The sequence below is a fragment of the Mus caroli genome, chromosome 3 (assembly GCF_900094665.2).
Source record: "Mus caroli chromosome 3, CAROLI_EIJ_v1.1, whole genome shotgun sequence".
Classification (NCBI taxonomy): Eukaryota; Metazoa; Chordata; class Mammalia; order Rodentia; family Muridae; genus Mus; species Mus caroli.
In genome coordinates, this window is record NC_034572.1 from 90680769 (window position 1) to 90706373 (window position 25605).

Here is a 25605-nt window from a genome sequence, read left to right on the forward strand (position 1 = left end):
AAAAAAAAAAAAAGAACAAATTATTTTTACTCTCCCTGTATGTTATTATTGCTTGCTCGACTTTTATTTTTTTCTTTTTTCCCCACCCCCACCCCTGCCTCTGGACTTCAAACCCTTGCTTTCCCTTGTTAATCTCTACAAGTGCTACGCCTGGGGAACTCGACAGATGCCCTGGAGTCAGCCAAAAGGGCTGTGCACCTGTCAGATGTCGTTCTGAGATTCTGCATCACCGTTAGTCACCTCAACCGAGCCTTGTACTTTGCCTGTGACAATGTCCTATGGGCTGGAAAGTCTGGGCTAGCTCCCCGAGTGGACCAGGAAAAGTGGGCACAGCGTTCATTCAGGTTGGTTTTCCTTTTATCCTATAAGACTATTTGTAGCCTTCATTCTAAAAAGCTTGCATCACTTGTAATAGTAAACATTTTGCTTTACACATGTGGGTATTTTGCCTGCATGTCTGTGCACCATTTGTGTGCCTGGTGCTGGCAGAGGCCAAAAGAGGGCATCAGAATTGTAGTTCTAGATGGTTGTGAGCTATCACGTGGGCTCTGGGAATCAAAACCCAGGTCCCAGGGAAGAGCATCCAAGCTTTTAACCACTAAACCATCACTCTAGACCCATATATTTACATTAATAAAAGTTACTATTGTAGGCACTGCACATCTGTAGGTCAGACAACAGCTTTCAGTTGCTGGTTTTCTCCTACTGTGAGTTCCAGGTACCAAACTCAGCTTGAGAATAAAACTCAAGCCATTAGGTTTGTGTGGCAAGAGCTTCCACCTCCTGGCCCAGTTCCACTTCCATCTCCCTGGTCTATAACCTGCTATATATGAGACAGAGGGGTCTCAGGATTTTTTTTTTTTTTTGAGTGTACAATGGCTTTTCACGCCCATTGTTCCCACATCTGCTGATTCAAGCAACCACAGGCTGGAAATGTTGAGAGGAAAGTGCATCTGAATTAAACATGAAAATTGTTTGTGTCGTTATTCCTTAAACATTGCACATATATTGTATGAATATTATAAACAATCGAGGTGGATACAGAGAATTGTGTGGATTATGTATAGATGCAATACCACTTTATCTAAGGGACTTGAGCAGCTGTGGGTTTGGGTAGAATTGGATGGGTGAGCGGGGGAAAGATCCTGAAATTAATCCTCCATGGATGAACTGACTGTAAATTATTTGTTTACTTTTTTTGTTGTTTTTTTAATTTTTCGAGACAGGGTTTCTCTGTGTTCCCCTGGCTGTCCTAGAACTCACTCTGTAAACCAGGCTGGCCTTGAACTCAGAAATTCACCTCTCTTTGCCTCCCAAGTGCTGGGAGTAAAGGCGTGCGCCACCACACCTGGCTTGTTTACTTTTTTAAAGATTTATTTATTTAAGTATGTGAGTGCACTATAGCTGTCTTCAGACACACCAGAAAAAGAAATTGGATCCCATTACAGATGGTTGTGAGCTACCGTGTGATTGCTGGGAGCTGAACTCAGGACCTCTGGAAAAGTTCTCTTAACTGCTGAGCCATCTCTCCAGCCATGTTTCGCTCTTTTTGAGGCAAGGTCTTCCTATGTAACCCTGATTGGTTCACTACGTAGAACATGCTGGCCTTGAACTCACAGAGATCTATCTGACTCTACCTCCAGAGTACTGGGATTAAAGGCATGTGCCACTGTGCCATGACAATTATACATATCTTAATTGACCATATGGTTTCCAATCTTCATTTGCATCTTAAATTATAAAAAAGTAACAATATCAGATGGAAGTTATATTTGCTGTGCCACATAAGTGACTGGGTTGTAGATGATAACTATTATATTCCTTTAATTATATCTAAACCATAGCTAGTCTACCCTCATTGCCTCCCTTGATTCCATAGTCCTTTCATTTTTTATTTATTATTTGTGTGTCTGTGTCTGTGTGTGCCTGTGTGTGTGTCGTGTCTGTGTGTGTCTGTGTGTCGTGTGTCTGTGTGTGTCATGTGTGTGTGTCTGTGTCGTGTGTGTGTGTGTGTGTGTGTGTGTGTGTGTGTGTGCCTGCATGGAGGAATTGAGGGGTGTGGCCTTACCACTCTGTATGGAGGACACTTTGAAAGGGTTGGTTCTCTCCTTCCACCACTTAGTCTCAAGATTGAACTCAGGTCATCACATTTGGTGACAATGCCTTTTTCCTGCTGAGTCATCTTGTGTGGTGTTTTTGTTGTTTGTTGTCTTGTTTTGTTTTTAGGTAGGTCCCACTACGTAGCTCAGTCTTGCCTGAAACTTAGGATTCTCCTGCTTTAGGTGCCTGGGTTCTAGGACAGCATTACAGGCATGTGATACCGTGTCTAGCTTCTTTTTCTTTTGCGATAGTGGGGTCGGGGTCCCATAGGACTGAGATAACACAGTTCTATAAGCATGAAGACCTGATTTTGATTTCCCAGAATCCATGTTAAGAAAACAAAACCAAGAACCAGGCATACTGACACATTCTTGCAATCCCAGCAGTGTAGAGTTAAACTGGAGGATTCCTAAGGCTCTCTGGCCAGCCAGCCTGGGAAAATGAGCAAGTTCCAAGTCAAGTGAGAAATCCTGTCTCAAAAACAAGGTGGATAGCACCTGAGGAGAGACCCCCAGGTTGAACTCTGGGCTTCACATATTTGTGTACACATATACGTATATACCCATGCATGTGTGTACCTCCACACATGAAAGAGATGAGGTCTTGGTTTGTTGCTCAGGCTGTTACAGAATTCCTGAAAGCATCCTCCGACCTTGGCCACCCTAGCAGCTGGGACTTCATAAGCACGTGCCACTCCCACTGTGGGTTTTCCAAAAACATTTCTCGGTTTCTTACTAAGGGCCAGGAGGTTAAGCAAAAGCCAGACAAATGTGGTGCCTAATCCTTGAAACATAAAGTTTAAGATAACCAATGAGTAAAAACCAGCAAACCTGATGTCTTAGTTGGGGTTTATTGCTGTGAAGCAGTCACAGCCAAGGCAGTTCTCATAAAGGCAAACATGTAATTGGGACTGGCTTACAGTTTCAGAGGTTCAGTCCATTATCATCATGGCAGGAAGCATGGCAGCCTGTAGTTAGACATAGTGCTGGAAGAGCTGAGAGACATCTTGATGCAAAGGCAGATGCAGGAGACCTCCTCTTCTGTACTTGGCAGAACTTGAGCACTAGGAGCCCAGCACCCACAAGGCAGCTCAGAATCATCTGTAACTCTCAGTTCTAGAGGACTCTGATGCCCTCTTCTGGCTTCTGCAGGCACTGCATGTACATGGTGCACAAGACATGGTACCTGAGGCTAAACTATATACATAAAACAAAGAAATCTTAAATAAAAAACCTAAAACAGATAATCACTCACAACAAACAGAAAACAGACCAGTGGGAAACCCTGTCTCCAGAAATAAGGTAGGCAGTACCAGGAATAGGGTTTAGCTTGTCCCTTTGGTCTCCATCTCAGGCACGTGCATGTGCACCTGCCTACATTTTCTTCTACACACAGGAACATACACACATGCACACATGCCACGTGTACACACATGCACACACACGGCTTTAGTGATTATGAAAAGAATGATACAAGGTTACATTAAAGGGCTAAGGGTGTAGCTGAGGTATCTAGGGTTGATTGTTATTAGATAAGAAGAAGGGTGAGCCAGGCAGTGGAGGCGCACACCTTTAATCCCATCACTCGGGAGGCAGAGGCAGGTGGATTTCTGAGTTCGAGGCCAGTCTGGTCTACAGAGTTGAGTTCCAGGACAGCCAGGGCTACACAGAGAAACCCTGTCTCGAAAACTAAAAAAAGGGGGGGGAGTGGATGATTTTAAGAGCAGATGTAATGCCGTGATTTACATGCACACTCCTAGCTACTTTATCAACGACAGCAGTCGGGGTAGGGCAAGAATAGCCACAGAGAGACTCTGTAGCTAGAGTAGATTAAAAACAAAAGCAGGCTGCAGAGGTGTCTAAGTCATGAAAAGTGGTTGTTGCATGTAAGCACAAGGATCCACAGCATCCACATAAAGTCGGGTGCATTGCTCATGCCTGCGAGCCTGGTACTGCGCTGCCTGGAGGTGGAGAAAGGAGGATGCCAGGGTCTTATCCGACAAGAGGGGCACTCCAGGTAAAGTAAAAGACCTTGTCTCGGGACATGGCAGAGAACATCTGATGTCTACCTCTGACCTCTGTATATGCGTGCCTTGTAACACACATGCACACGCACGCACGCGCACACACAGGCTTTAAGACTTAGCTAATGTATACCTGTTATCCCAACACTGGAAAGATTTAGACAGGAAAAAAAATTCATGGCCAGCCTGAACCACATGGTGAAATAAATCCTGTCTCAAACCAAAACAACAAAAATGTAAAAAGTTTTGAGCTGGGCCAAGTGTGGTGATGCAGGCCTTTAATTCCTACACTAGGAGGCAAAGGCAGAGGGAACCTCTGTGAATTTGAGGTATGCCTACTCTATAGAGTGAGTTCCAGGTCAGCAGAGCTACAGAGTAAGACTCTGTTCCAAAAAAGTATATTTATTTTCTGCTTAAGGAATTTATAATCTAGTCTCTCTGGCAGTTACTTAATATGTCTAGACCTTTGCAGAGTTCTTTGATTTTTTTTTCTAAGAGATTGGATCTAAAGTCTGTATAAGTATGTTTTCTTCTCTCTTTCTTGAGGCAGGGTCTCATGTGGCCCAGGTTGTCCTTGAAGTCCTGATCCTAAATGTTGACATCATAGCTATGCACCACCACCTCAGCCTGCACCTAACTCTCTAACTCTAACACTAACTGCCTCTGTCTCTGTCTCTCTGTCTCTGTCTCTGTCTCTCTGTCTCTCTCTCTCTCTCTGTCTCTCTTTCTCTCTCTCTGTCTTTCTCTCTCTCTTTCCCCCTCTGTCCTCTGTCTTTTGGCTTTTTGAGACTGGGTTTCTCTGTGTAGCTTACACTGTCCTGGAAATCCCTCTGTAGACCAGGCTGGCCTTGAACTGAGAGATTGTATGTGTCTCTTGAACAACTAAATGTGTACTTTCAAAATAGTTTGCATTATTAGGATCAAGTTAAGTGTATTTTTTTCCTCAGTGTGTATGTGTGTGTGTGTGTGTGTGTTTGCACAAGTGTGTGCAAATGTCTGGGCACATGTATGCATCTAGAGGCCCAAGGTTGGCTTTGGAATTCTCCCTCTGTCTTTCTCCACCGCATTCATCGGCACAGGGTCTTTCAGTTGAGCCCAGAGCTCACTTACACAATGCTAGTCTGACTAGCCTCCTTGTTCTGGGAGTCCCTGTCTTCATGTCTACCAGCATTGACATAGACTCTGGGGATCTGAGCTTAGGGCCTCAGTCTTGCATGGCAAGCACATCACCACTGCCATCTCTCCAGTGCAGAGTGTGGTACATTAGACAGATTGTCTCAAAAACAGAATTTGGAGTTGATCTTGGCAGATTTCATGACTCATAAATTTTAAACCAGGACCTAAGGTGCACATAAGCACATGGTAGACTAGCAGGAGAGTTGCTTTCTCTTTATTATTTCAGGGGTATAATTATATGAATTTAAGCGTACAGTGTGGTGTTTTGTATATGTGTATGGTGAGGTGATCACCATAGTCAGGAGCGCAGCATCCTTCTAATGGGGTGGGAGAGATGACACAGCAGTTAGGAATACTAGCTCTTCTTCCAGAGGGGACGGCTCAACCCCAGTGTTCACACGGCACTCACCACCACCTGTTTCTCCAGTTCCAGCTGGTCTCATGCCCTCTTCCGGACTTCTTGGGTGGCAGGCATGCACATAGTGCACAGACATACATGCAGGCAAAATGCCCATATACATAGTATAAATAATTTTTAAAATGCTCATAACCTCATGGTGACATCTTTTTAATGATAAGAACATGAGCTGAGATGGATCGATGACCCATTTAGCAACTTTCAAGTCCATGATTATATTAACTATCTGTTATTATGTTAACTGATATATTAACTGTAGTCACCACGTTAGATATACAGAATGAACTGAATGTTTGCCCCGTTAGCTAACGTCTTCCTGTTTCTTGTCCCCTCCAATCCTGGCGACCACAGTTTCATTCCATGCTTTGGTAAGTTAGGCTATTTAGATTTAACTCATAAGTGAGATCATGAGTCTTTCTGTATCAGATTTATTGAACCTAGTGTGTTGTCAAGAAAGGACAGTTCTTTTCTGGTGTTGCTGATATTGAAACCAGGACTTGTGCATGGAAGGCATATACTCTTACCAGTGAGCTACATTCCCACTTCTAGGGGTTCCCACGTTTAAGAGTTATTTATTTATTATAAATACAATGTTCTGGCTGCATACCAGAAGAGGGCACCAGATCTCATTATAGATGGTTGTAAACTACCATGTGGTTGCTGGGAACTGAACTCAGGACCTCAGGAAGAGCAGTGTTCTTAACCACTGAGCCATCTCTCCAGTCCAAGATATATATATATATATATTTTTTTTTTTAACTTTTTTAAAAAGTGATTTATCGGGCTGAGCAAGATGGCTCAGTGGATGAGAGCACTGACTGCTTTTCTGAAGGTCCTGCATTCAAATCCCAACGATCACATAGTGGCTCACAACCACCTGTAATAAGATCTGATACCCTCTACTGGAGTGTCTGAAGACAGCTACATTGTACTTATGTATAATAAATAAATAAATCTTTGTGCCAGAGTGAGCAGTGACTGAGCGAGCAGAGTTGACAGGAGCAAGCGGGGCCAGCCAGAGCAAGCAGGGTTGATCAAAGCAAGCAGAGGTCCTAAATTCAATTCCCAACAACCACCACATGAAGGCTCACAACCATCTGTACAGCTACAGTGCACTCATATACATGAAATAATAAATAAATAAATAAATCTTTAAAAGTAGTGATTTATCTATTCATCTTCTTATATGTAGTATAATATATTAGATTATTTATATTGGGTATGTGGGTACATGTAAGTATATTAATGTGTCTGTGGAAGTCAGAGGACAACTTGGGGAAGTCAGTTGTTCTGTGGATCAAACTTAGATCTTCAGGCTGGATGGCAAGTGCCTTTACCGACTAAGCTATCTCTTCAGCCCCAGCGTGGACATTTCTAGTAGTGGAGAATAGCAATCACTTCTGGTGTTCTAATGTAGAATCCCATTCCAGTCTATGAGAAGTGTGTTCAGTAGACATTTGTGCTCTTTCTAACTCACGTATTTTCCCTGTGTATCTCAGATACTATCTGTTTTCCCTCATCATGAATCTGAGCCGTGATGCTTATGAGATTCGCCTATTGATGGAACAAGAGACTTCAGCTTACAGCAGACGAATGAAGGTTTCTGGAGTAGGAGTCTCAGGAGGAGTAGAGACTGGGGGACCTGGAGGACCAGGGACTCCAGGAGGAAGTCTGCCACAACTTGCTTTGAAGTTTCGGCTCCGAATCCTGCTACTGGCTCGTGTCCTTCGAGGTCACCCCCCTCTCTTGCTGGATGTGCTCAGAAATGCCTGTGACCTCTTCATCCCACTGGACAAACTAGGCCTCTGGCGTTGTGGCCCTGGGATTGTGGGGCTATGTGGCCTCATATCCTCCATTCTGTCTATTCTCACCCTAATCTGTCCCTGGCTACGACTCAAGCCCTGAAAGACACTGTGGTACAAGATAAGGAGGGAGCCCAGGTGGGTGAGATGGAAGCTGAGATGGTCGCTGTGTGCCAACCTCATTGTAATTCAACTCCTTGACTGAAGTTAAAATCCAGATACTTAGGGATGAGGGGAAGAACCTGCCAAAGACGGGTCAGGAAGGCAGTGCTAAGGGAAGGCTCCTGCAGGCCTCTGTGGTTGGGCTTCAGTTCCATTGCCAGAATCTCTTAGCTCTTCCCTTTATCTCTCTGTCTTGAGTCTAGTTAAGAATTTGTTACCGTGAGACAGAATTCTCTTTCTTAGCCTCCTGTCCAGATATTTAAAAGGAGGGGGGGGCGCGGTTACTTTTTGGTAGGGGGAGCTTAAGTTATGGATAGCAAAGTGCTAATTGTATTCTTTTTTCCTGAAACCTCGTGTAGCACTTTTCTTCCCTTCCACCCTCCATACTTTCCCAGGCTTCGTTTCATGCCCGGCGTCTCTTCGCTCACACTGCTGCAGGCTGTTTGAGGCTTCTCCCCTGGGTCTGCCTCAGCAGACTGCCTCCACACTTCCAGTTTCTGCATACACGTTGATATTAGAGTTTCCTTCCCCACTTGGCTCTTGCCCTTTCTCTGACTACCCAGGCTGATGCCGTGTCTGGCCTCTTCCTGTAAATACTGTACAATGATTCCATGTAAATACTGGCCCTTGCCCACAGAGCAAGCCAGCCTTCTGGGCTAACAAATTAAAGATCAGTTTGCTCGCTGACTTTTTTATTCAATTCAAGATTGTGGGGGGGGCTGTTTTCACTGTGGTACTGAGGCAGGCCTGAAGCTCTGAGCTCTCCTGCTTTAGGCTTCTGAGTAGCCTACAGTGAGTGTTACTGTATCCAGCTGCTCATTGACATCTGGTCTCTCATGATCTGGTCATTGTAAGCCTTAGCTCCTCTGACTGTGGGTGGCTTTCCTTGGCGTTAGCAGCTAACATGGTTACAGGATTTCACTGAAAATTTAAATGTTGGGGGAAAGGTGCGGACACACCATGATGGTCCCAATTCAAAATAATCCGTGAACAGCCTCAAGTTAGGGGTGAGATGTTTTCAACCAAAGTAATTATCTTGACACCACAAAGCACGCCTGTCTACAGGCAATGACTCCCCAAAAGCTATTAGACACACACAAGCATGACCATAACTCAGTGGATTGGCAAGGTCACACAGTAGGACTGCCCTTCACACAGTAGGTAGGAAAATGCTGCTGTCACTGCTGTCAGCTGTTATTTTGCATATCCCATGTTAAGATTAATTAGGCAAAAAATATTGTCTCTAAATCTTACTTTCTGTTCCAAACTGGAGGAAATCATTGAATAAATAAACCGTGCATAAAAGTAGCCTCAGAAAGGGTCAAAATTTGTGTTCTCTTTGAATATTAGCTGAGGCCTCCAGGGGGCAGCACCAAGGTAAAGAGCTGGACTAAGGCTGCTCTGTGCTCCTGTCCTGGGCTCCCCACAGCTCCCTTCCACCACCACTCCCATTCCGTCCAACTTTATTTTTAGCTGCCAGTGGGAGGGGGCAGGATAGGAGGGAAAGTAACGAAAACAGCCAAGGAGAGGGACAGAGCGACTCAGAGGAGAGGGACAGAGCGACTCAGAGCCTCTCGGACTGGACCGGACAAGCGCCCATGGAGTCTCTCTCCATCCCTCACCTGTTCCTGCCCCTGGTGTTGCTGACAGGTGAGGGAAGCGAACTTGGTTTCTGGTGGGAATGGAAGATATGTGGATTGTTTATAATTGGGACCATTATGGCTAAAATTCTTCGGGCGCTCAAGTCAGAGGTTAATACCGATGCTGTATTTCCTGTGTGCACTCATGTTCTTAGACACCCAAATGGCAGTAGCCAAAACTTCCTCTGGCTTGTACCTCATTATCTAAACCTTTGTACCTAATTATCTAAAACCTTTGTCCTAAAGTCCATAGACATGAGGGCACAGAAAAGAGATGTGTCTCTCATCTTCCATTCGGCTGCACTGATTCCTACCTTCCCTGCTTCTCCCTGCCATTGGTGCTCCTTGGTGCCTGAGGCATAATTGCCTTACTATGTGGTCAGAACTCTGGGTTCGCCTAACGACTGAACTACAGTTCCTGGTTTCATAGCCCTGCCAATTTCCTGGATTTAGAAAAAAAAAAAAAAAGGCTCACATATAAAATACCTTTTCTGAAAATGAGCACAGTGTGAGTTGGAGTTAGATTTTGGGGGATGGAGGGTTGCTTGGATGCAAAGAGCAAGACAGTAGAGAAGAGAATCATGGGAGGGATAAGAGGCTTGGAATTTTTCCCTGCTAGTGCCCTATAATCTTTGTTTCCTAAAATAACAGCTCTGATTTTATGGGAATTGGGGTCAGGAGAAAGGAATCAGTGGGACACAGATGGGGACCCCTAGCGTGGACTAAAGTTTGAGGAAACTATGGGAGTAGGCAAGGGGTGTTTGTAAGGTGGATGAGATGAGTAGATTGGGGGTGATAGGACCCTTAACAGGGATAGATGGCAGACTGTGTGTGGGCAGGCCGGTGGTTCCACCCACTTAATTAGCACTGAGGTTGGCAGGGCTGGAAGGAGCCAGCACCCTCGACCTTGGAGAAAGTGCAAGTGTGACAAGAAGAAACAGAAAGAGGAGACACCGGGCAGGGAGCTCCTTGCCATCGTTTCTTCCCATGGCCCTGGCTTCGGGAAGAATTAGGAAAGGGTGGTGCTCTGCATCCTCAGAAAAGCCCTCTCCCTCTTTGGACTCTCCAGGCTTAGAGAGGAGAATGTGTAGGAGGAATGATGTGGAGAGAGTAACTTGACTTTTCCAGATGTGTCTGTGAATGAGATTTCAGGAATGAGAATGGAAATACAGCTGTGCTTCAGCATGGCCCAGGGCCTTAGGATCCCGCACCCCCACCCCACAGGAAGAGAATCATCCAGTCATCCCACCTGGGGTTCTGAGGACATGACATTGACACGGAGCAGGAGAGCTGAGATAGAAACACTCCCTCCTGTCTTGTCTCCCACTAAGCCTCTCCAGTCCTTCATTAACTGATTGGTGGATGCTAATTATGATCCTCACCCCTCAGGTCTCTGCTCCCCCTTTAATCTGGATGAACACCACCCACGACTCTTCACAGGGCCACCAGAGGCCGAATTTGGATACAGTGTCTTACAGCATGTTGGGGGTGGACAGCGATGGTGAGAGGGAAAACAGAGGACCATGGGATTGGGACTGTGCACTCACTGATAAAGGGGAGGCAAGGTAGACCGGTCCAAGATGGCCTTTGAAAGTGCCTGGGGCTCCATGCCATCTCATGCACTCTCCCTCTCATTATACTAAGGACCATGCTCACCGGATCTTTATATCCATATTCTCCTTCCAGGATGCTGGTGGGCGCCCCCTGGGATGGGCCATCAGGTGACCGGAGAGGGGATGTTTATCGTTGCTCTATAGGGGGATTCCACAGTGCTCCATGTACCAAAGGCCAGCTGGGTAAGAAGCAGCCTGACCTTTCCCCTGCTAATTCCTGATGGTGACATCTAGTGACTCTGACCCCTTGGACGTTGTCTTCAACGGATTCAGTTTCTTCCCAAATGACCCTGAACTAAAGAAGCCGAACTATGACCCCATGACTTCATTCTCTTCCACCCTTCCTCCAACCAGGTGACTATCAACTTGGAAATTCCTCTCAGCCTGCTGTGAATATGCACCTAGGGATGTCTCTACTAGAGACAGACGCTGATGGGGGATTCATGGTGAGCTGAAAGAAGGGCCTCAGAAGGTTCACAGCAGGGAAGAGAGCATTATGGTATCTGGGCAGTGGTGGCTTGGGCCTTTCATCCCAGTGCTCTGGAGGCAGAGTCAGGCCTGATCTACAGAGTGAGCTCCAGGACAGCCAAGGCTATGCAGAGAAACCCTGTTCTGAAAAACCCAAAACCAAAACTAACCAAACAACAACAACAGAAAGAGCACTGTGGTAAGGGAAGTTAGTCTGTATAGAAGAGACAAGGAATTCAGAACCCTAGAGAGCAAGGCAGGGTTCCCCATGGAGAGGTCTCCATCTCTCTTTTAACTAGGTGTGTGTTCTGAGAGGCCCTCTCAAGCCTGGGGATAACTATTTCCCCTATCCACCCAGGCCTGTGCCCCTCTTTGGTCTCGTGCCTGCGGCAGCTCTGTCTTCAGTTCTGGAATATGTGCCCGTGTGGATGCTTCATTCCGGCCCCAGGGAAGCCTGGCACCCACCGCCCAACGTGAGCCAGTGGACGGGCCCTGGAAGCTCAGTTCCCAGATAGGGGTGCTGGGTGGGAAAAACCAGGACAAAAGACTCGGTGGAGGGTCTGCATGGCTATCCTCATCATTCCCAAGTGTGCTTGCAGAAGAGGCTCCTGTTTGGTAACAGGTTAGAATTCAGACTCCTCAGGAGAGCCTCAAGACACCAGGATCTGGTTTTACCAACTTAAAAAAAAAAACAAAAAAACCCCAGATATCCTGTGCACAGCCTATCCCTTATCCATCACGTTTACATTATTGTTGTTCTGTGTGCCATTTATTTTTGGACCTTGGTTTCCCTTTGTTTACCATGTTTTCTACTCCAGTGTATTTTCTCAGGGTCCTCCATATCTTATTTTTGGGGGTCTTATAGATGTCCAGTCAGCACTCGATTATTGGGTTCTCCCCTCATGCCTTTCATATACTTTCTTATCTACTGCCTTTTGGGAGATAGTCTTATATAGCCCAGGCTGTCCTTGATCTTGGAATTTGCTTGCCTCAGCTTCTCAGTCTCAAGTACTGGGATAATAGGCATGCATTGTCATGCCTGAGCTTTGCTGAACATGTCCCTCTGTGGCACATTGGTAGGGAATGAGTTCAAATACTGCCCCTCCCCCACAAACACACACAAACAAAAGTGAGGCTCTCTCAGTGTTCCATAGCACAGGATAGTGGTAGGCCTCTCGCTAGTTCATGTTTCATTCTTTACATCTGTCCATCTCTTCTTTCTTTGATTTCCACACTGGGGACCTGGCATAGTACTTTCCTGGTAATTAAGAGAGAAGTCCCTAGTAAGTGCTTGCATTGCAACGTCCTCCTGGGACATTCTCCCTTGCTGACTACACCCCACATCCTTCCATGTTTTTGTTTCCCATCACTATGCCCCCCTTCTAGGCTGTCCCACATACATGGATGTCGTCATTGTTTTGGATGGCTCCAACAGTATCTATCCCTGGTCAGAAGTTCAGACTTTCCTTCGGAGGCTGGTAGGAAGACTGTTCATCGATCCGGAGCAGATACAGGTAAGAGAAAGATAAGTGGATGGGATTGGAGGGAAGGAGGTAAACACTCCTGGACCCTTGGATGTAAGCAGCCATGTCCAGCCTCTTGATGACACCCTGGGACATTGTCTTCTACAGAACTCATGCTCAAGAACTGTGCAATTAACTTACCAAAAAGTCACAAACATTTCATAATGTTTGAAGTAAGTTTATGATTGTGTGGGGGGCCACACTCATAGCTTTCCTTTGCTGCATGTAGTTGCTTGGACAATGCATGCCCACGAGCTGCAAGTTAGACACACCTGTTCACTTCCCCTTCATCGTGCTGCAGGTTGGACACACCTGTTAGGGGTTCACTTCCCCTTCATCCTTTGTGCTCCATCTTCTCCACGCTCTTCATACATCCCATGTGGGCACACGGTCTATTGTTCTCAGGTAGGACTGGTACAGTACGGGGAGAACCCTGTGCATGAGTGGTCCCTGGGAGACTTCCGAACAAAGGAAGAAGTTGTGAGAGCAGCGAGGAACCTCAGTCGGAGGGAAGGGCGAGAAACGAGAACCGCCCAAGCAATCATGGTGGCATGGTGAGACATGGTAAAGGGGTCGTGTGAGGGAGGAGGAAGGATCAGCAGGGCGAGGGAGAGGGTCTGGAGTGTAGTGTATACATCACAAGATGCTCTGGGCGCTTATCTTTATCTGCATGCCAGAAGTTCGTGGAGGAAGGCTAGGTTGCTGTCACCGTACTCTCTTACTGTATTTGCATTTTACAGTGTCTGTGGGTGTATCTCTCCTTGTCTGTTCTGTTTCTGCACACAGAACTCCATCTCTCCTCTTCTACTCCTGCGTCAATTCTGATACTTAGCTTTTCAACCACTCACGCCCTAGTATTCTTTTCAAACATGACTCTAAACCTCTGGGGAGGCTACCTGACCTGACTAGTCTTTATTCTCCATTTCCTTGATCTTGTCAACCCAAGTGTTTGCTGAATGAATCTATAAATAAATAATGCTTGTACATATTTGCACTGATGACAGATTATTTTATATGTTCTGTGCCATCCAAACAGTCAAGTTGTGACTTTGTGCCAGTTTGCATGCTAGATACTGTTGGGAATGGTGTAGAAGACATCTGATCTCAGTGAACTGCTGACAGTGTTAAATACACTATACGGGCATGCCTGCATGCAAGCCTGTGTGTATGTGCATGCACGCACATACATATAACCATATAGCATTCCTTTATCTCTCTTCTTAGCACAGAAGGGTTCAGTCAGTCCCGGGGGGGAAGACCAGAGGCCGCTAGGCTGCTGGTAGTTGTCACCGATGGAGAGTCCCATGATGGAGAGGAACTTCCAGCAGCACTAAAGGCCTGTGAGGCTGGCAGAGTGACACGTTATGGGATTGCGGTGAGACTTGATCAAGTCCAGTTGTTTTGTTTTGTGTTGTATCGTGTGGGTGTGTGTATGTGTGTGTGTGCATGCATCAGTGCACATACCATAGTGTGTATATGTGGGTCAGAGAACAACCTCAGATGTTGGTCCTCACCTTCCATCTTGTTCACTTCGGCATACAATAAGCCAAATTAGCTAACCCACAAGTCTTGGGCAGGTCTTCTGTCTCAGCCTCCTGTCTCTTGGTTTGAGGCATGCTGGAATTATAGATAAGCTTATATTACTGTGTCCAGCATTTTGTGTGGGTCTGGAGATCTAAATTCAGGTTGTCAGGCATGCATAGCAAGCATTTTATCCACTGAGTCATCTTCCCAGGCCAAGAATTGACTCTGTATCTAGAAAGACTAAGGAAAAAAAGACTTTCAGGATGTGAAAGTATTAACCACTGCCTGGACTTCAGTCCTTATCTCCCTCCCTTGGCTTTATTTAGTTGGCTATGTTCTGTATCAGCTCTGACACCTTACTTCACACAACTAACGGACCCCCATCTTAAACCCAGGTCCTTGGTCACTATCTCCGGCGACAGAGAGACCCCAGCTCTTTTCTTCGGGAAATCAGAGCTATTGCTAGTGATCCAGATGAGCGATTCTTCTTCAATGTCACCGATGAGGCTGCACTGACAGACATCGTGGATGCACTGGGGGACCGGATTTTTGGTCTTGAAGGTAATGAGTATCCTGGCGAAACGGAAGTCCCGGTTGGGGTCCTTTTGGAGTGAGTTCAGTAGAGCGAGCTCCCCTGATAGCACCTTGCAATTTTCTCATGCCCAAGGGTCCCGTGGAGAAAATGAAAGTTCCTTTGGGCTTGAAATGTCTGAGATTGGCTTCTCCATCCACCGACTACAGGTTGGATAGACCCTGACCCTCTCAACATCCCCCTAGCTCTCCATTCTCTTCATAAGCCCTCTACTTCTAATTCAGATAACTTCAACCCCAAGGCCCTTCCCGATTTCTCCTTTAGCCCACATCCTGACCTTCCATGCCCTTCTGACCGCAGTGTACCTGTATGTGAGCATCTCACCACAGGAACGTTCTTTTTCCTCCGATTCCCCTCTGTCTTCTCATTGCCCACATCTGGTTCTACCCTTCAGGATGGGATTCTCTTTGGGATGGTGGGGGCCTATGACTGGGGGGGCTCCGTGCTATGGCTTGAAGAAGGTCGCCACCTTTTCCCACCACGAGCTGCCCTGGAAGATGAGTTTCCCCCTGCGTTGCAGAACCATGCAGCCTACCTGGGTGAGTCACAGAGAGTGGCAGGAAACTGGGAGAATAGGGGAGACCCAGCAGGGGGGTATGAGGCACTCCCCCTTAACTCGTGCACTTTGTCACTCAGCTCCTTAAATCTTTTTAGACCTCACCTTATGCCTTCAGGAAACCCTCCTCTCTGACTTCACCTTCTTCCTTTATATCACCACCTCTTCATTTTAGGTTACTCTGTTTCCTCTATGCTTCTGCCCGGTGGACGCCGCCTCTTTCTCTCGGGGGCACCGAGGTTTAGACATCGAGGAAAAGTTATCGCCTTCCAGCTAAAGAAAGATGGGGTTGTGAGGGTCGCCCAGAGCCTCCAGGGGGATCAGGTATGACATCAACAGAGGGTGGGACCCTTGGACCACCTCCCCCACCCCTACCCCCCAGGGACTGGACAAGAAGGGAAGGCAAGACTGGAAAGCCCGAGCTGAATTCTGGGTAGCAGTCTGTCAGGGATGTAAGGATCAGATTGGCAGATTGGTAAGTGCTTCCTGCTGAGTGCAGCTGTTCACAATCACCTTCCCTTTTCTCTTGGATCCTCACCATCCATCATTCCCAGATTGGCTCATACTTTGGCAGCGAGCTCTGCCCGTTGGATACAGATAAGGACGGAATAACTAATATCTTACTTGTGGCGGCTCCCATGTTCTTGGGTCCCCAGAACAAGGAGACCGGACGCGTTTATGTGTACATGGTGGGCCAGGTAAGAATCAGTGAGACTCCAAAAGATGTGTGTGGGTGATGGTGAAAGGAAGGGAAGAGGGAGGCACACATATTTGAGAGCTTGCTAAGGGGCAAAGGTCACCAGCTAAGCAATGCCTTTTAATCTCTTCTCCATTACAAGCAAAATTTGCTGATGCTCCAAGGAACCCTTCAGCCAGACCGTTCCCAGGATTCTCGGTTTGGCTTTGCCATGGCTGCCATTCCTGATCTGAACCATGATGGTTTCACTGATGTAGCGGTGGGGGCACCCCTGGAGGATGGACACCGGGGAGCGCTGTACCTGTATCATGGAACCCAGAGTGGAATCAGGCCGCATCCTACCCAGGTCAGCAGTGCAGGGATAAGAAACGTGTGGTGTGGCACAGGCCTTTCATTTCCAGAAGGTGGATCTCTGTGAATTCCAGATCAAACTGTTCTACATAGTGAGTTCCAGGTTACCCAGACTACACAGTGAGATGCTATTCAAAAAAAAAAGAAAAAAAAAAGAAAAGAAAATTTTTTCATTAGTTGAAAAATGGGATGGTGGATGAGGCAAAACCGAGATAGGCAAAACTTTCTTCCTTCCTTCCTTTCTTTCTGTTTTAAATATTTATTTATTTCATGTATGTGGGTACACTCTTGCTGTCTTCAGACACACCAGAAGAAGGTGTCAGATCCCATTACAGATGGTTGAGAGCCACCATGTGGTTGCTGGGAATTGAACTCAGGACCTCTGGAAAAGCAGTTAGGGCTCTTAACCTCTGAGCCATCTCTCCAGCCCACGCAAAACTTTCTTATTTTCTTGATGGATGGTGTCTTAGTCAGGGTTTCTATTCCTGCACAAACATCAAGACCAAGAAGCAAGTTGGGGAGGAAAGGGTTTATTCGGCTTACACTTCCATACTGCTGTTCATCACCAAAGGAAGTCAGGACTGGAACTCAAGCAGGTCAGAAAGCAGGAGCTGATGCAGAGGCCATGGAGGGATGTTCTTTACTGGCTTGCCTCCCCTGGCTTGCTCAACCTGCTCTCTTATAGAACCCAAGACTACCAGCCCAGAGATGGCACCACCCACAAGGGGCCTTCCCCCCATGATCACTAACTGAGAAAAATGCCTTACAGTTGGAGCTCATGGAGGCATTTCCTCAACTGAAGCTCCTTTCTCTGTGATAACGCCAGCTGTGTCAAGTTGACACAAAATTAGCCAGTACAGATGGGAATGTTAGAAAGAACCTGACAGGAGACAGGAAGGTGGCAGGAGTCCCTCCTCAGTCTCCTCTCTCTTCTCCTCAGAGGATTGCTGCTGTCTCCATGCCACAGGCCCTCCGATACTTCGGCCGAAGTGTGGATGGCCACTTAGATCTGGATGGAGATGATCTTGTGGATGTTGCCGTGGGTGCCCACGGGGCAGCCGTTCTGTTCAGGTGAGGAGCCCAGCTTAAGTAGCAGTGGGCAGCATGGCACAGCTTATAAGAACAAAGGTCACAGATTTGGGTTTCCTGGTCAGCTAATCTGATGCCTAAATCCCTAGTTCATAGAATGAAAGTAACTGCCACTACCTTTCTGGCTTGTTGTCAATATCAAACAAGATAGTCCAGTAAAGTGTTTTATGTGCTTTTTATTTTAATTTTATGTGTAGGGATGTTTTGCCTGTATGTATATCTATGCACTGTGTGTGTGTGTGTGCAGTGTCTGGGGAGACCAGAAGAAAGCATCAGACCCCCTGGAGCTGGAGTTTTACAGCTGGCCTTGAGTTTACTTGTGGGTGCTGGGAATCAAACCTTTGGAAGAGCAGCCAGTGGTCTTAACTGCTGAGTGGTCTCTCCAGTCTGACATTAGTGTTTATTGAATTGAGTGTATTATATATGATTCCCGCCATAGGCTTCTGGGAAGAGTGACACATTCAGACCATTTATCTATCTTATCTATCTATCTATCTATCTATCTACTTAATCATACAGAGGGCAAGTGCCAAGGTCTTTTCCTTTCCTTCTGGTTCTGAAGCGCAAGCCCAGATGCTCCAGAGCTCTGCTGCCGAGCTCCATCCCCAGGCTAGGGTTGTACTTTTAGGGGGAACTTAACCTGCTCCATTTAGAATTTCTTTTCCACCCTGTTCCCAGCTCCCAGCCCATCATCCACCTGATTCCAACCCTGGATGTGATGCCTCCCCACATCAGCGTGGTTCAGAAGGACTGTAAACGACGAGGCCAGGAAGCAGCCTGTCTGACCGCAGCCCTTTGCTTCCAAGTAGTGTCTCAAACTCCTGGGCGTTGGGATCGAAGATTCTGTGAGTGGTTATAATGTATCCAAGACAACCTTCAAGCCCTGGCCCTTCTTGGTGTCTGCATCTGCTTCCACTCTCACACCTGCCCCTCCTGCCTCTCCCATACAGACATACGATTCTCAGCATCACTGGATGAGTGGACCGCTGGGGCACGTGCAGCATTCGATGGCTCTGGCCAGCGCCTGTCCCCTCGGCAGCTCCAGCTTAGTGTTGGCAATGTCACTTGTGAACAGCTGCACTTCCATGCACTGGTGAGGATGGGGTAGGAACTGCTTTGTGTTGTTCAACCAGATCAGTGATAAAATGGAAACAGAGAGATTGAGACCATTCAGATCTGGGGGTCATAGGGATTGGACTCCTAGCTCTGTCACTTATCAACATGGACTCTGCCAAGTCACTTAGCCACCACATCTCAGTATCCTTGCTGAAAAGGGATGAAATATACTGATAACTATTTCATAGGAGTTGTATCAGAATTTCATTCCATCATACTGTGAAAACCTGGGGACAGTGCCCAGGGCATAGACAACCACACTTAACATATTCTGCAGATGCCTGGCTTCTCCTCCAAGCCTGGTTCCCCACAACTTGCCCTTCACTCTGTTTCCCTCAGGATACATCGGATTACCTCCGGCCAGTGGCCTTGACTGTGACTTTTGCTCTGGACAACACCACGAAGCCAGGGCCTGTGTTGGCGGAGGGATCCTCTACGACTCTACGGAAGCTGGTTAGCAGTGCTATGCTCTGCTCCATCCGGGGTCTCAGTACTGCCCTCCTAGTGAATTGATGAGCAAGGGGAGGTCACATACAAATGGTGAAATCTGATTCAGGCTCTGTTGAGCAAAGCATCCCAGTCCTTCCTCCTTTCCTTCCTCTCAGACCCTTAACTCTCTTGTAGATCCCCTTCTCAAAGGACTGTGGCCCTGACAATGAATGTATCACAGACCTGGTGCTTCAAGCTGACATGGACATCAGAGGCTCCAGGTTAGAGGCAGGTGGATTAGGTGAACCAGAAGGACTCAGGGGAGCTGGAGAGGGTTTATTTGCTTGTTAGTTTAGTTCAGTTTGTTTTGTTTTGGTGGGGAGCAGGTTCTTCCTATGTAACCCTGGATGGCCTGGAGCTTGCTATTTAGACTGATCTGGCCTCAATCTCGAAGAAATTCACCTGTCTTCCAAGTGCTGGGATTAAAAGCATGTGATACCATATTGGAAATGAGACTTTTTTTTGATTTTTAATATTTTTATTACATATTTTCCTCAATTACATTTCCAATGCTATCCCAAAAGTCCCCCATAGCGCCCCCCACTTCCCTACCCACCCATTCCCATTCTTTTGGCCCTGGCATTCCCCTATATTGGGGCATATAAAGTTTGCAAGTCCAATGGGCCTCTCTTTCCAGTGATGGCCGACTAGGCCATCTTTCGATACATATGCAGCTAGAGACAAGAGCTCCGGGGTTCTGGTTAGTTCATCATGTTGTTCCAACAATAGGGTTGCAGATCCCTTTAGCTCCTTGGGTACTTTCTCTAGCTTCTCCATTGGGAGCCCTGTGATACATCCAATAGCTGACTGTGAACATCCACTCCTGTGTTTGCTAGGCCCCGGCATGAGACTTTTGATTCTCTTTTGCCTCTTAGTCTTTGCTTTGTCTTCACTCTTAGGAAGTCCCCATTTGTGGTTCAAGGTGGACGACAGAAAGTGCTGGTGTCGGCGACCCTGGAGAACAAGAAGGAGAATGCCTACAACACTAGCCTGAGTCTCAGCTTTTCTAGAAACCTCCACTTGGCCAGTCTTACTCCTCAGGTACCTTGGAGGAAGGGACTGAGGCAAAGGAAGAAAGGCGGAGGGAGACCAGGACCTTGGCTAGGGGGTGCTGTGGAGAAAGGCTCCGGGTGTAGAGTTTGAGTGGAAGTGTGGCTCCAGCTCTAACTTCCCCCTCCATCCCTCTGCCTTCAGAAGGCCAAATCAGTGAAGGTGGAGTGCGCAGTTCCTTCCCCCCATTCCCGGCTCTGCATCGTGGGGCATCCGGTCTTCCAGACTGGGGCCAAGGTGAGCATGGGTTCAGAATGAGGGAAGGTGCTGAGAAAGCCAGGTCTGGGATCCATGAGGTGTGGAAGTTCTGAGGAGGAGAGAGACATGGGCTCTTGTCCCTCCATGGGTTTCCCACAGGATGAGTTCATTATTATTCCATCCCTGTCTTTTGGCTCCAGGTGAGCTTCCTGTTAGAGTTTGAATTTAGCTGCACCTTCCTCCTGAGCCAGGTCTTTGTGAGGCTGACTGCCAGTAGGTGAGAACAAAGGAGCCTCCCCCAAATCCCTATCCACGCCCTTCAAAGCACTCACTGAAAGAGAAGTAGGTGGCTGGAAGAGACAACTCTAATTTTTCTGGTAGCAGAGAGGGTCCCTGAGAAGGGACTGGGATGTGAAACTTTCTCCCTGGCCCTGCAGCAGCAGCCTAGAGATGAATGAGACCCTTCAAGATAACACAGCTCAGACCTCTGCCTACATCCAGTACGAACCTCACCTCGTGTTCTCCAGGTATGGCTGGCTCCTGGCTGGTGCCCCGTTCTGACCCTGATTGAACAGATTAGCATCCATTGTGCTTTCTTGCTGTCCTTCCTTGTGCTTTAGCGTTCCAGGAACACAATCCTTGGGCTACTCAGTCTTTTGGTCCTCACTCCCACTCATAGGCAACGTTTCCTCTTAAGCATCTTGTTGTCAGGTCCTGGGCATTAGAACTGGGATAAACAAATACAGGGTTATGGCCAAACATCTTTCTTTCAAAATCAAACCTTTGTGATATTTAATTTCATTCTTATCCCCTCCTATCTCATTATCCTTGACCCTACCTTCCCTGAATCCATGTTTGTATGCTGATCATGTGTCCTGTGTCTGTGTCATGGCTGTGACCTTACACCTCCTGGCTTGGTGTCTACACAGTGAGTCCACTCTGCATCGGTATGAGGTTCACCCTTACAGGACTCTCCCAATGGGTCCTGGTCCCGAATTCAAGACCACTCTTAGGGTGAGAAGCTAGAGGGGTCTTGGCATCCTAGGGGTGGTGTGGAGAAAGACAGAGGAGCCTCTCATGGATTTGAGAGGCTGACGGAGCAAATGAAGCAGATTCTCTGTCTCTTGCCTCTTCCTGATTTAAATTCTTCTCCCAGGTTCAGAACCTTGGTTGCCATGTGGTCAGTGGTCTCGTCATCTCCGCCCTCCTTCCAGCTGTAGCCCATGGGGGTAACTACTTCCTGTCACTATCTCAAGTCATCTCTGGCAATGTGAGTCTGGGCCAGAGCATGTGGATCTTGAATTAGTGGACTCCCATCTGTTGGCTTACTGCTCTCTGGCTCCTCTTCCTGGGACCACTCTTATATGTGGCTTGGGAGGAGGAAAGGGCTTCTGCATTAGAAGGGTTATAGGAGTGGCCTGTCTAGGAGGGTCTTTCAAGTTGGACCTTTCTCTAGGCAAGCTGCACGGTGCAGAACCTGACTGAGCCCCCGGGATTCCCTGTGCACCCAGAGGAGCTTCAGCATACAAGCAGACTGGTAGGAGTCACAGGAAGGTGTCTGGGACAGGAATGCACATAGAGATTGCAGTTTGGTGACAGGTGGGTGGGACGTGGCAATGGGAGGAGGGATATTCCCATTCCAGAGTCCTGATTTGTCTCTGTTCTGGTAGAATGGGAGTAACAGTCGATGTCAGGTGGTAAGGTGCCACCTTGGACTGCTGGCAAAGGGGACTGAGATCTCTGTCAGGCTGCTGAGACTGGTTCACAATGAATTCTTCCGGAGGGTAAGCCGTTCTTCCTTTCTGCTTCTCTCTAAAACATTAGCCCGGCTCTGGAGGCACATAAACTCATGTGTAAACTCAGCCTCCCTCTGCTTGACACAAGCAAGTGGTTTTATCTCGCTAATCTTTTGTCCTGATGTTTTTGTTTGCTGTTGTTTTGTTTTGTTTTCAAGACCGGGTCTCTTTATATAGCCCTGGCTGTTCTGGAGCTCACTATGTAGACCAGGTGACCTTGATCTTATGAAGATCCATCTGTTTCTGTCTCCCAAGTGCTGAGATTAAAGGCATGAGCCACCATGCCTGATCTTTTCATGATCTTTACAATGAGAACAATGATACCTAGCTTGTGGAATTGTTCTGAGGTAACATAAGGCAAGCCCTAACTAGAACATAGCATCCACCCTTGTATTTTCTTCTATGTAGTGCCTGTCTTAGAGTTTTACTACTGTGAACAGACACCATAACCAAGGCAACATGTTATAAGAACAACATTTCACTGGGGCTGGCTTATAGGTTCAGAAGTTCAGTTCATTATCATCAAGGTAGGAACGTGGCAGCATTCAGGCAGGCATGGTATAGGATGAGCTGAGAGTCTTCATCTGAAGTCTGCTAGCAGAATACTGACTTCCAGGAAACTAGGATGAGGGTCTTATAGCCCATGCTCACAGTGACACACCACCTACACCAACAGAGCCATCGCTTCTAATCATGCCACTCCCTGAGTAGGACACGTACAAACCATCACAGTGTCCCTTAGCACCACCGTAGAGATCAATTAATAGAATGCCCACATTTAACAACATGCCAAGTCAGGTATGGTGCTATACATCCTTAACTCCAGCACTCAAGAGGCAGGTGGCTCTCTGGCTCTCTGTGAGTTCAAAGTTCATGGCTAGCCTGGTCTACATAGCAAATCCCACACCAGCCAGCCAGCCAGCTAGCCACACACACACACACACACTCACACATGTAAACACATACACAGACACACATACACACTTCATCAAGTGTCTGTTATAGGAATGACTCTGTGTTAAGTCAACACCAAAAAGACGAGTCCTCAGGTGTGTCGGGTCACACATTGCAGGTGTTTAATTACTTTTCTTGTCAAACAAATGAATACAATGATTGCTATTGTGCAGAGCGTGGTGGCGCACGCCTTTAATCCCAGCACTCGGGAGGCAAAGGCAGGTGGATTTCTGAGTTTGAGGCCAGCCTGGTCTACAGAGTGAGTTCCAGGACAGCCAGGGCTATACAGATAAACCCTGTCTCGAAAAACCAAAAAAAAAAAAAAAAAAATAATAATTGCTATTGTATTGTCTGATTTTTATGGGGTAGTGGAAAGTAAGATTGCATAGTTGAGATAGGGATCTAGACTATGAGGATCTTCGAACTTGTCACTATATGATAGGCACTCAGAAGTCAGTGTGAGCAGGGGAATGCCATCTTAATTATAAATGGCTATTAAGCACTAGGAGATTAGATTGTACATTTACATAGAACAGCTACCATCAGGATTGTAAGCTCTCTGAGCTATAAGTATGTTTTAGGTAAGTAAAGTCTGAGGAATTCTTCTCCAAGTCTGGTACTCTCTTGATCTCTCTTGATCATCTTGTTTGATTCCGTTGTGTGTGACTCTAGGACACCACTGCCCACCCCCAGACATTTTTATTATTTTTTTTCAGCATTTATTTTTATTTGTGTGTGTGTGTCTATATGCATGTGTGAGCACATGTGTGTGAGTGCTGTCAAGGAATAGAAGGCAGCGTTGTGTGCCCTGGAGTTAAAGTTACAAGCAGTTATCTGGGTGCTGGGAACTGAACTCTCGTCCTCTTTGAGAGCAGCAAACTCTTACTAGCTGAATCATTTCTCCACTCCACCCAACCCCCAGGATTTAGTGAGTTGTTCTAGTTAGCCTTGGACTGACTGATTCTGTCAGCGCTGGGATTACAGGTGTGTACCACCATAGCTACGTGATGATGATGATGATGATAGCAAAAATTTGTTAAGAAGCCATTAGAGGGGCTGGTGAGATGGCTCAGTGGGTAAGAGCACCCGACTGCTCTTCCAAAGGTCCAGAGTTCAAATCCCAGCAACCACATGGTGGCTAACAACCATCCGTAATGAGATCTGGCGCTCTCTTCTGGAGTGTCTGAAGACAGCTACAGTGTACTTACATATAATAAATAAATCTTAAAAAAAAAAAAAAAGAAGCCATTAGAGGGCCTGGGGAGGGGGGAGTGACTCAGTAAGTAAAGCATGACCCCAGGGCGCACATAGAAAGCTGGATGAAGTGACGCGTTTGTAATCCCAGTGTGATGTAGGAGAGCGATTCAGGTACATCCCTAGAAGCTTACTCACCTGCTAGTCTCACCTTTTTGACAAAGTACAAACAAACAAACAAACAAAGAAACAAAGGCCGCTTAAAGGCAGAGGCAAGTTCATCTAGGTGAGCTCAAGGCCAGCCAGCTGATGAGAACTGTCAAAAAAAAAAAAAAAAGTCCAGGTCAATGGCAGACCCTGTTTCAAACAAAAGGACAAAAGAAGGCAACACCCAAGATTGTTGTCTTGATCTCCACACATCCACCAACACACACACACACACACACACACTGCTACACAATTGTCATAGACACTGGCAGCACAAAGGCTAATCAAACACAGTCCTTAACCTCCAGGATCTTACAGGCCAGTGGACATAGATGAAGCTGTAAACAGGAGGTATAGTAGGTTCACGGGCATGCTCTCCGAAGCTCAGCTTTTGTAGGGTCCCTGTTGAGTCATAGTTAGGCCCTTGAGCCTATTGTATCCATTCTTACTCTTCCTTCCTCTTCCTCAAGACTCCACTGATGACGTTCACCCCAAGCACCTCCCAAAGGCCCCACTGGTGAACACAACAGTTGGACAAAGTTTATATCTCTTAATATCTTGCGGTAGACACCAAGATTCAACATGAAGGCTTAAGGACCCTCAACCCACACTTAGATCCTAGTATCAGTGGGAGTTGGTAAAAAACGTGTCTCTGATCTCAGAAAGGTTCAGCCCCATGGAGGCTCCTGAACAGAAAGGGAAGTTGAACGTCCTAAACTGTGTATTTGGGAACAGGCTTTCTATCTGTTTCCTGTAAAAATACCGGGGTTTTCCAAGCCTGCCTCAGCTCTTGAATGGAGACTTGCTTATGCCTAGGCCTTAAGCTAGGCTTGCTCTCTAACTAGCTCTTATCTTTTTTTTTTTTTT

General features: G+C 46.8%; 2 protein-coding genes across 4 annotated transcripts in view; both read left to right on the forward strand.

Moving 5' to 3' along the window:
• Pex11b (peroxisomal biogenesis factor 11 beta) overlaps positions 1 to 8368 on the forward strand; it is a 10076-nt gene extending 1708 nt beyond the window's left edge. The window contains exons 3-4 of the mRNA XM_021157798.2: positions 143 to 344; positions 7217 to 8368. Of these exons, the coding sequence (XP_021013457.1) occupies positions 143 to 344; positions 7217 to 7622 (608 nt within the window). The 3' untranslated portion in view covers positions 7623 to 8368. The remainder of the gene's footprint in view (positions 1 to 142; positions 345 to 7216) is intronic.
• An 866-nt stretch (positions 8369 to 9234) lies between these two features.
• Itga10 (integrin subunit alpha 10) overlaps positions 9235 to 25605 on the forward strand; it is a 19700-nt gene continuing 3329 nt past the window's right edge. Inside the window, exons 1-27 of one of the 3 annotated variants that reach the window (XM_021158709.1) lie at positions 9235 to 9331; positions 10711 to 10822; positions 11008 to 11117; positions 11289 to 11380; positions 11761 to 11875; positions 12789 to 12916; positions 13331 to 13479; positions 14150 to 14300; positions 14845 to 15010; positions 15117 to 15190; positions 15436 to 15580; positions 15773 to 15921; positions 16152 to 16295; positions 16437 to 16640; positions 17586 to 17716; positions 18413 to 18579; positions 18685 to 18827; positions 19190 to 19303; positions 19475 to 19560; positions 20239 to 20380; positions 20537 to 20626; positions 20788 to 20864; positions 21025 to 21114; positions 21517 to 21601; positions 21744 to 21857; positions 22044 to 22124; positions 22258 to 22371. In XM_021158709.1, the coding sequence (XP_021014368.1) occupies positions 9280 to 9331; positions 10711 to 10822; positions 11008 to 11117; positions 11289 to 11380; positions 11761 to 11875; positions 12789 to 12916; positions 13331 to 13479; positions 14150 to 14300; positions 14845 to 15010; positions 15117 to 15190; positions 15436 to 15580; positions 15773 to 15921; positions 16152 to 16295; positions 16437 to 16640; positions 17586 to 17716; positions 18413 to 18579; positions 18685 to 18827; positions 19190 to 19303; positions 19475 to 19560; positions 20239 to 20380; positions 20537 to 20626; positions 20788 to 20864; positions 21025 to 21114; positions 21517 to 21601; positions 21744 to 21857; positions 22044 to 22124; positions 22258 to 22371 (3225 nt within the window). In that variant the 5' untranslated portion in view covers positions 9235 to 9279. Of the gene's footprint in view, positions 9332 to 10710; positions 10823 to 11007; positions 11118 to 11288; positions 11381 to 11760; positions 11876 to 12788; positions 12917 to 13330; positions 13480 to 14149; positions 14301 to 14844; positions 15011 to 15116; positions 15191 to 15435; positions 15581 to 15772; positions 15922 to 16151; positions 16296 to 16436; positions 16641 to 17585; positions 17717 to 18412; positions 18580 to 18684; positions 18828 to 19189; positions 19304 to 19474; positions 19561 to 20238; positions 20381 to 20533; positions 20627 to 20787; positions 20865 to 21024; positions 21115 to 21516; positions 21602 to 21743; positions 21858 to 22043; positions 22125 to 22257; positions 22372 to 25605 lie in introns of all 3 variants that reach the window. The other 2 variants (XM_021158707.2, XM_021158711.1) reach the window with 2 other exon arrangements.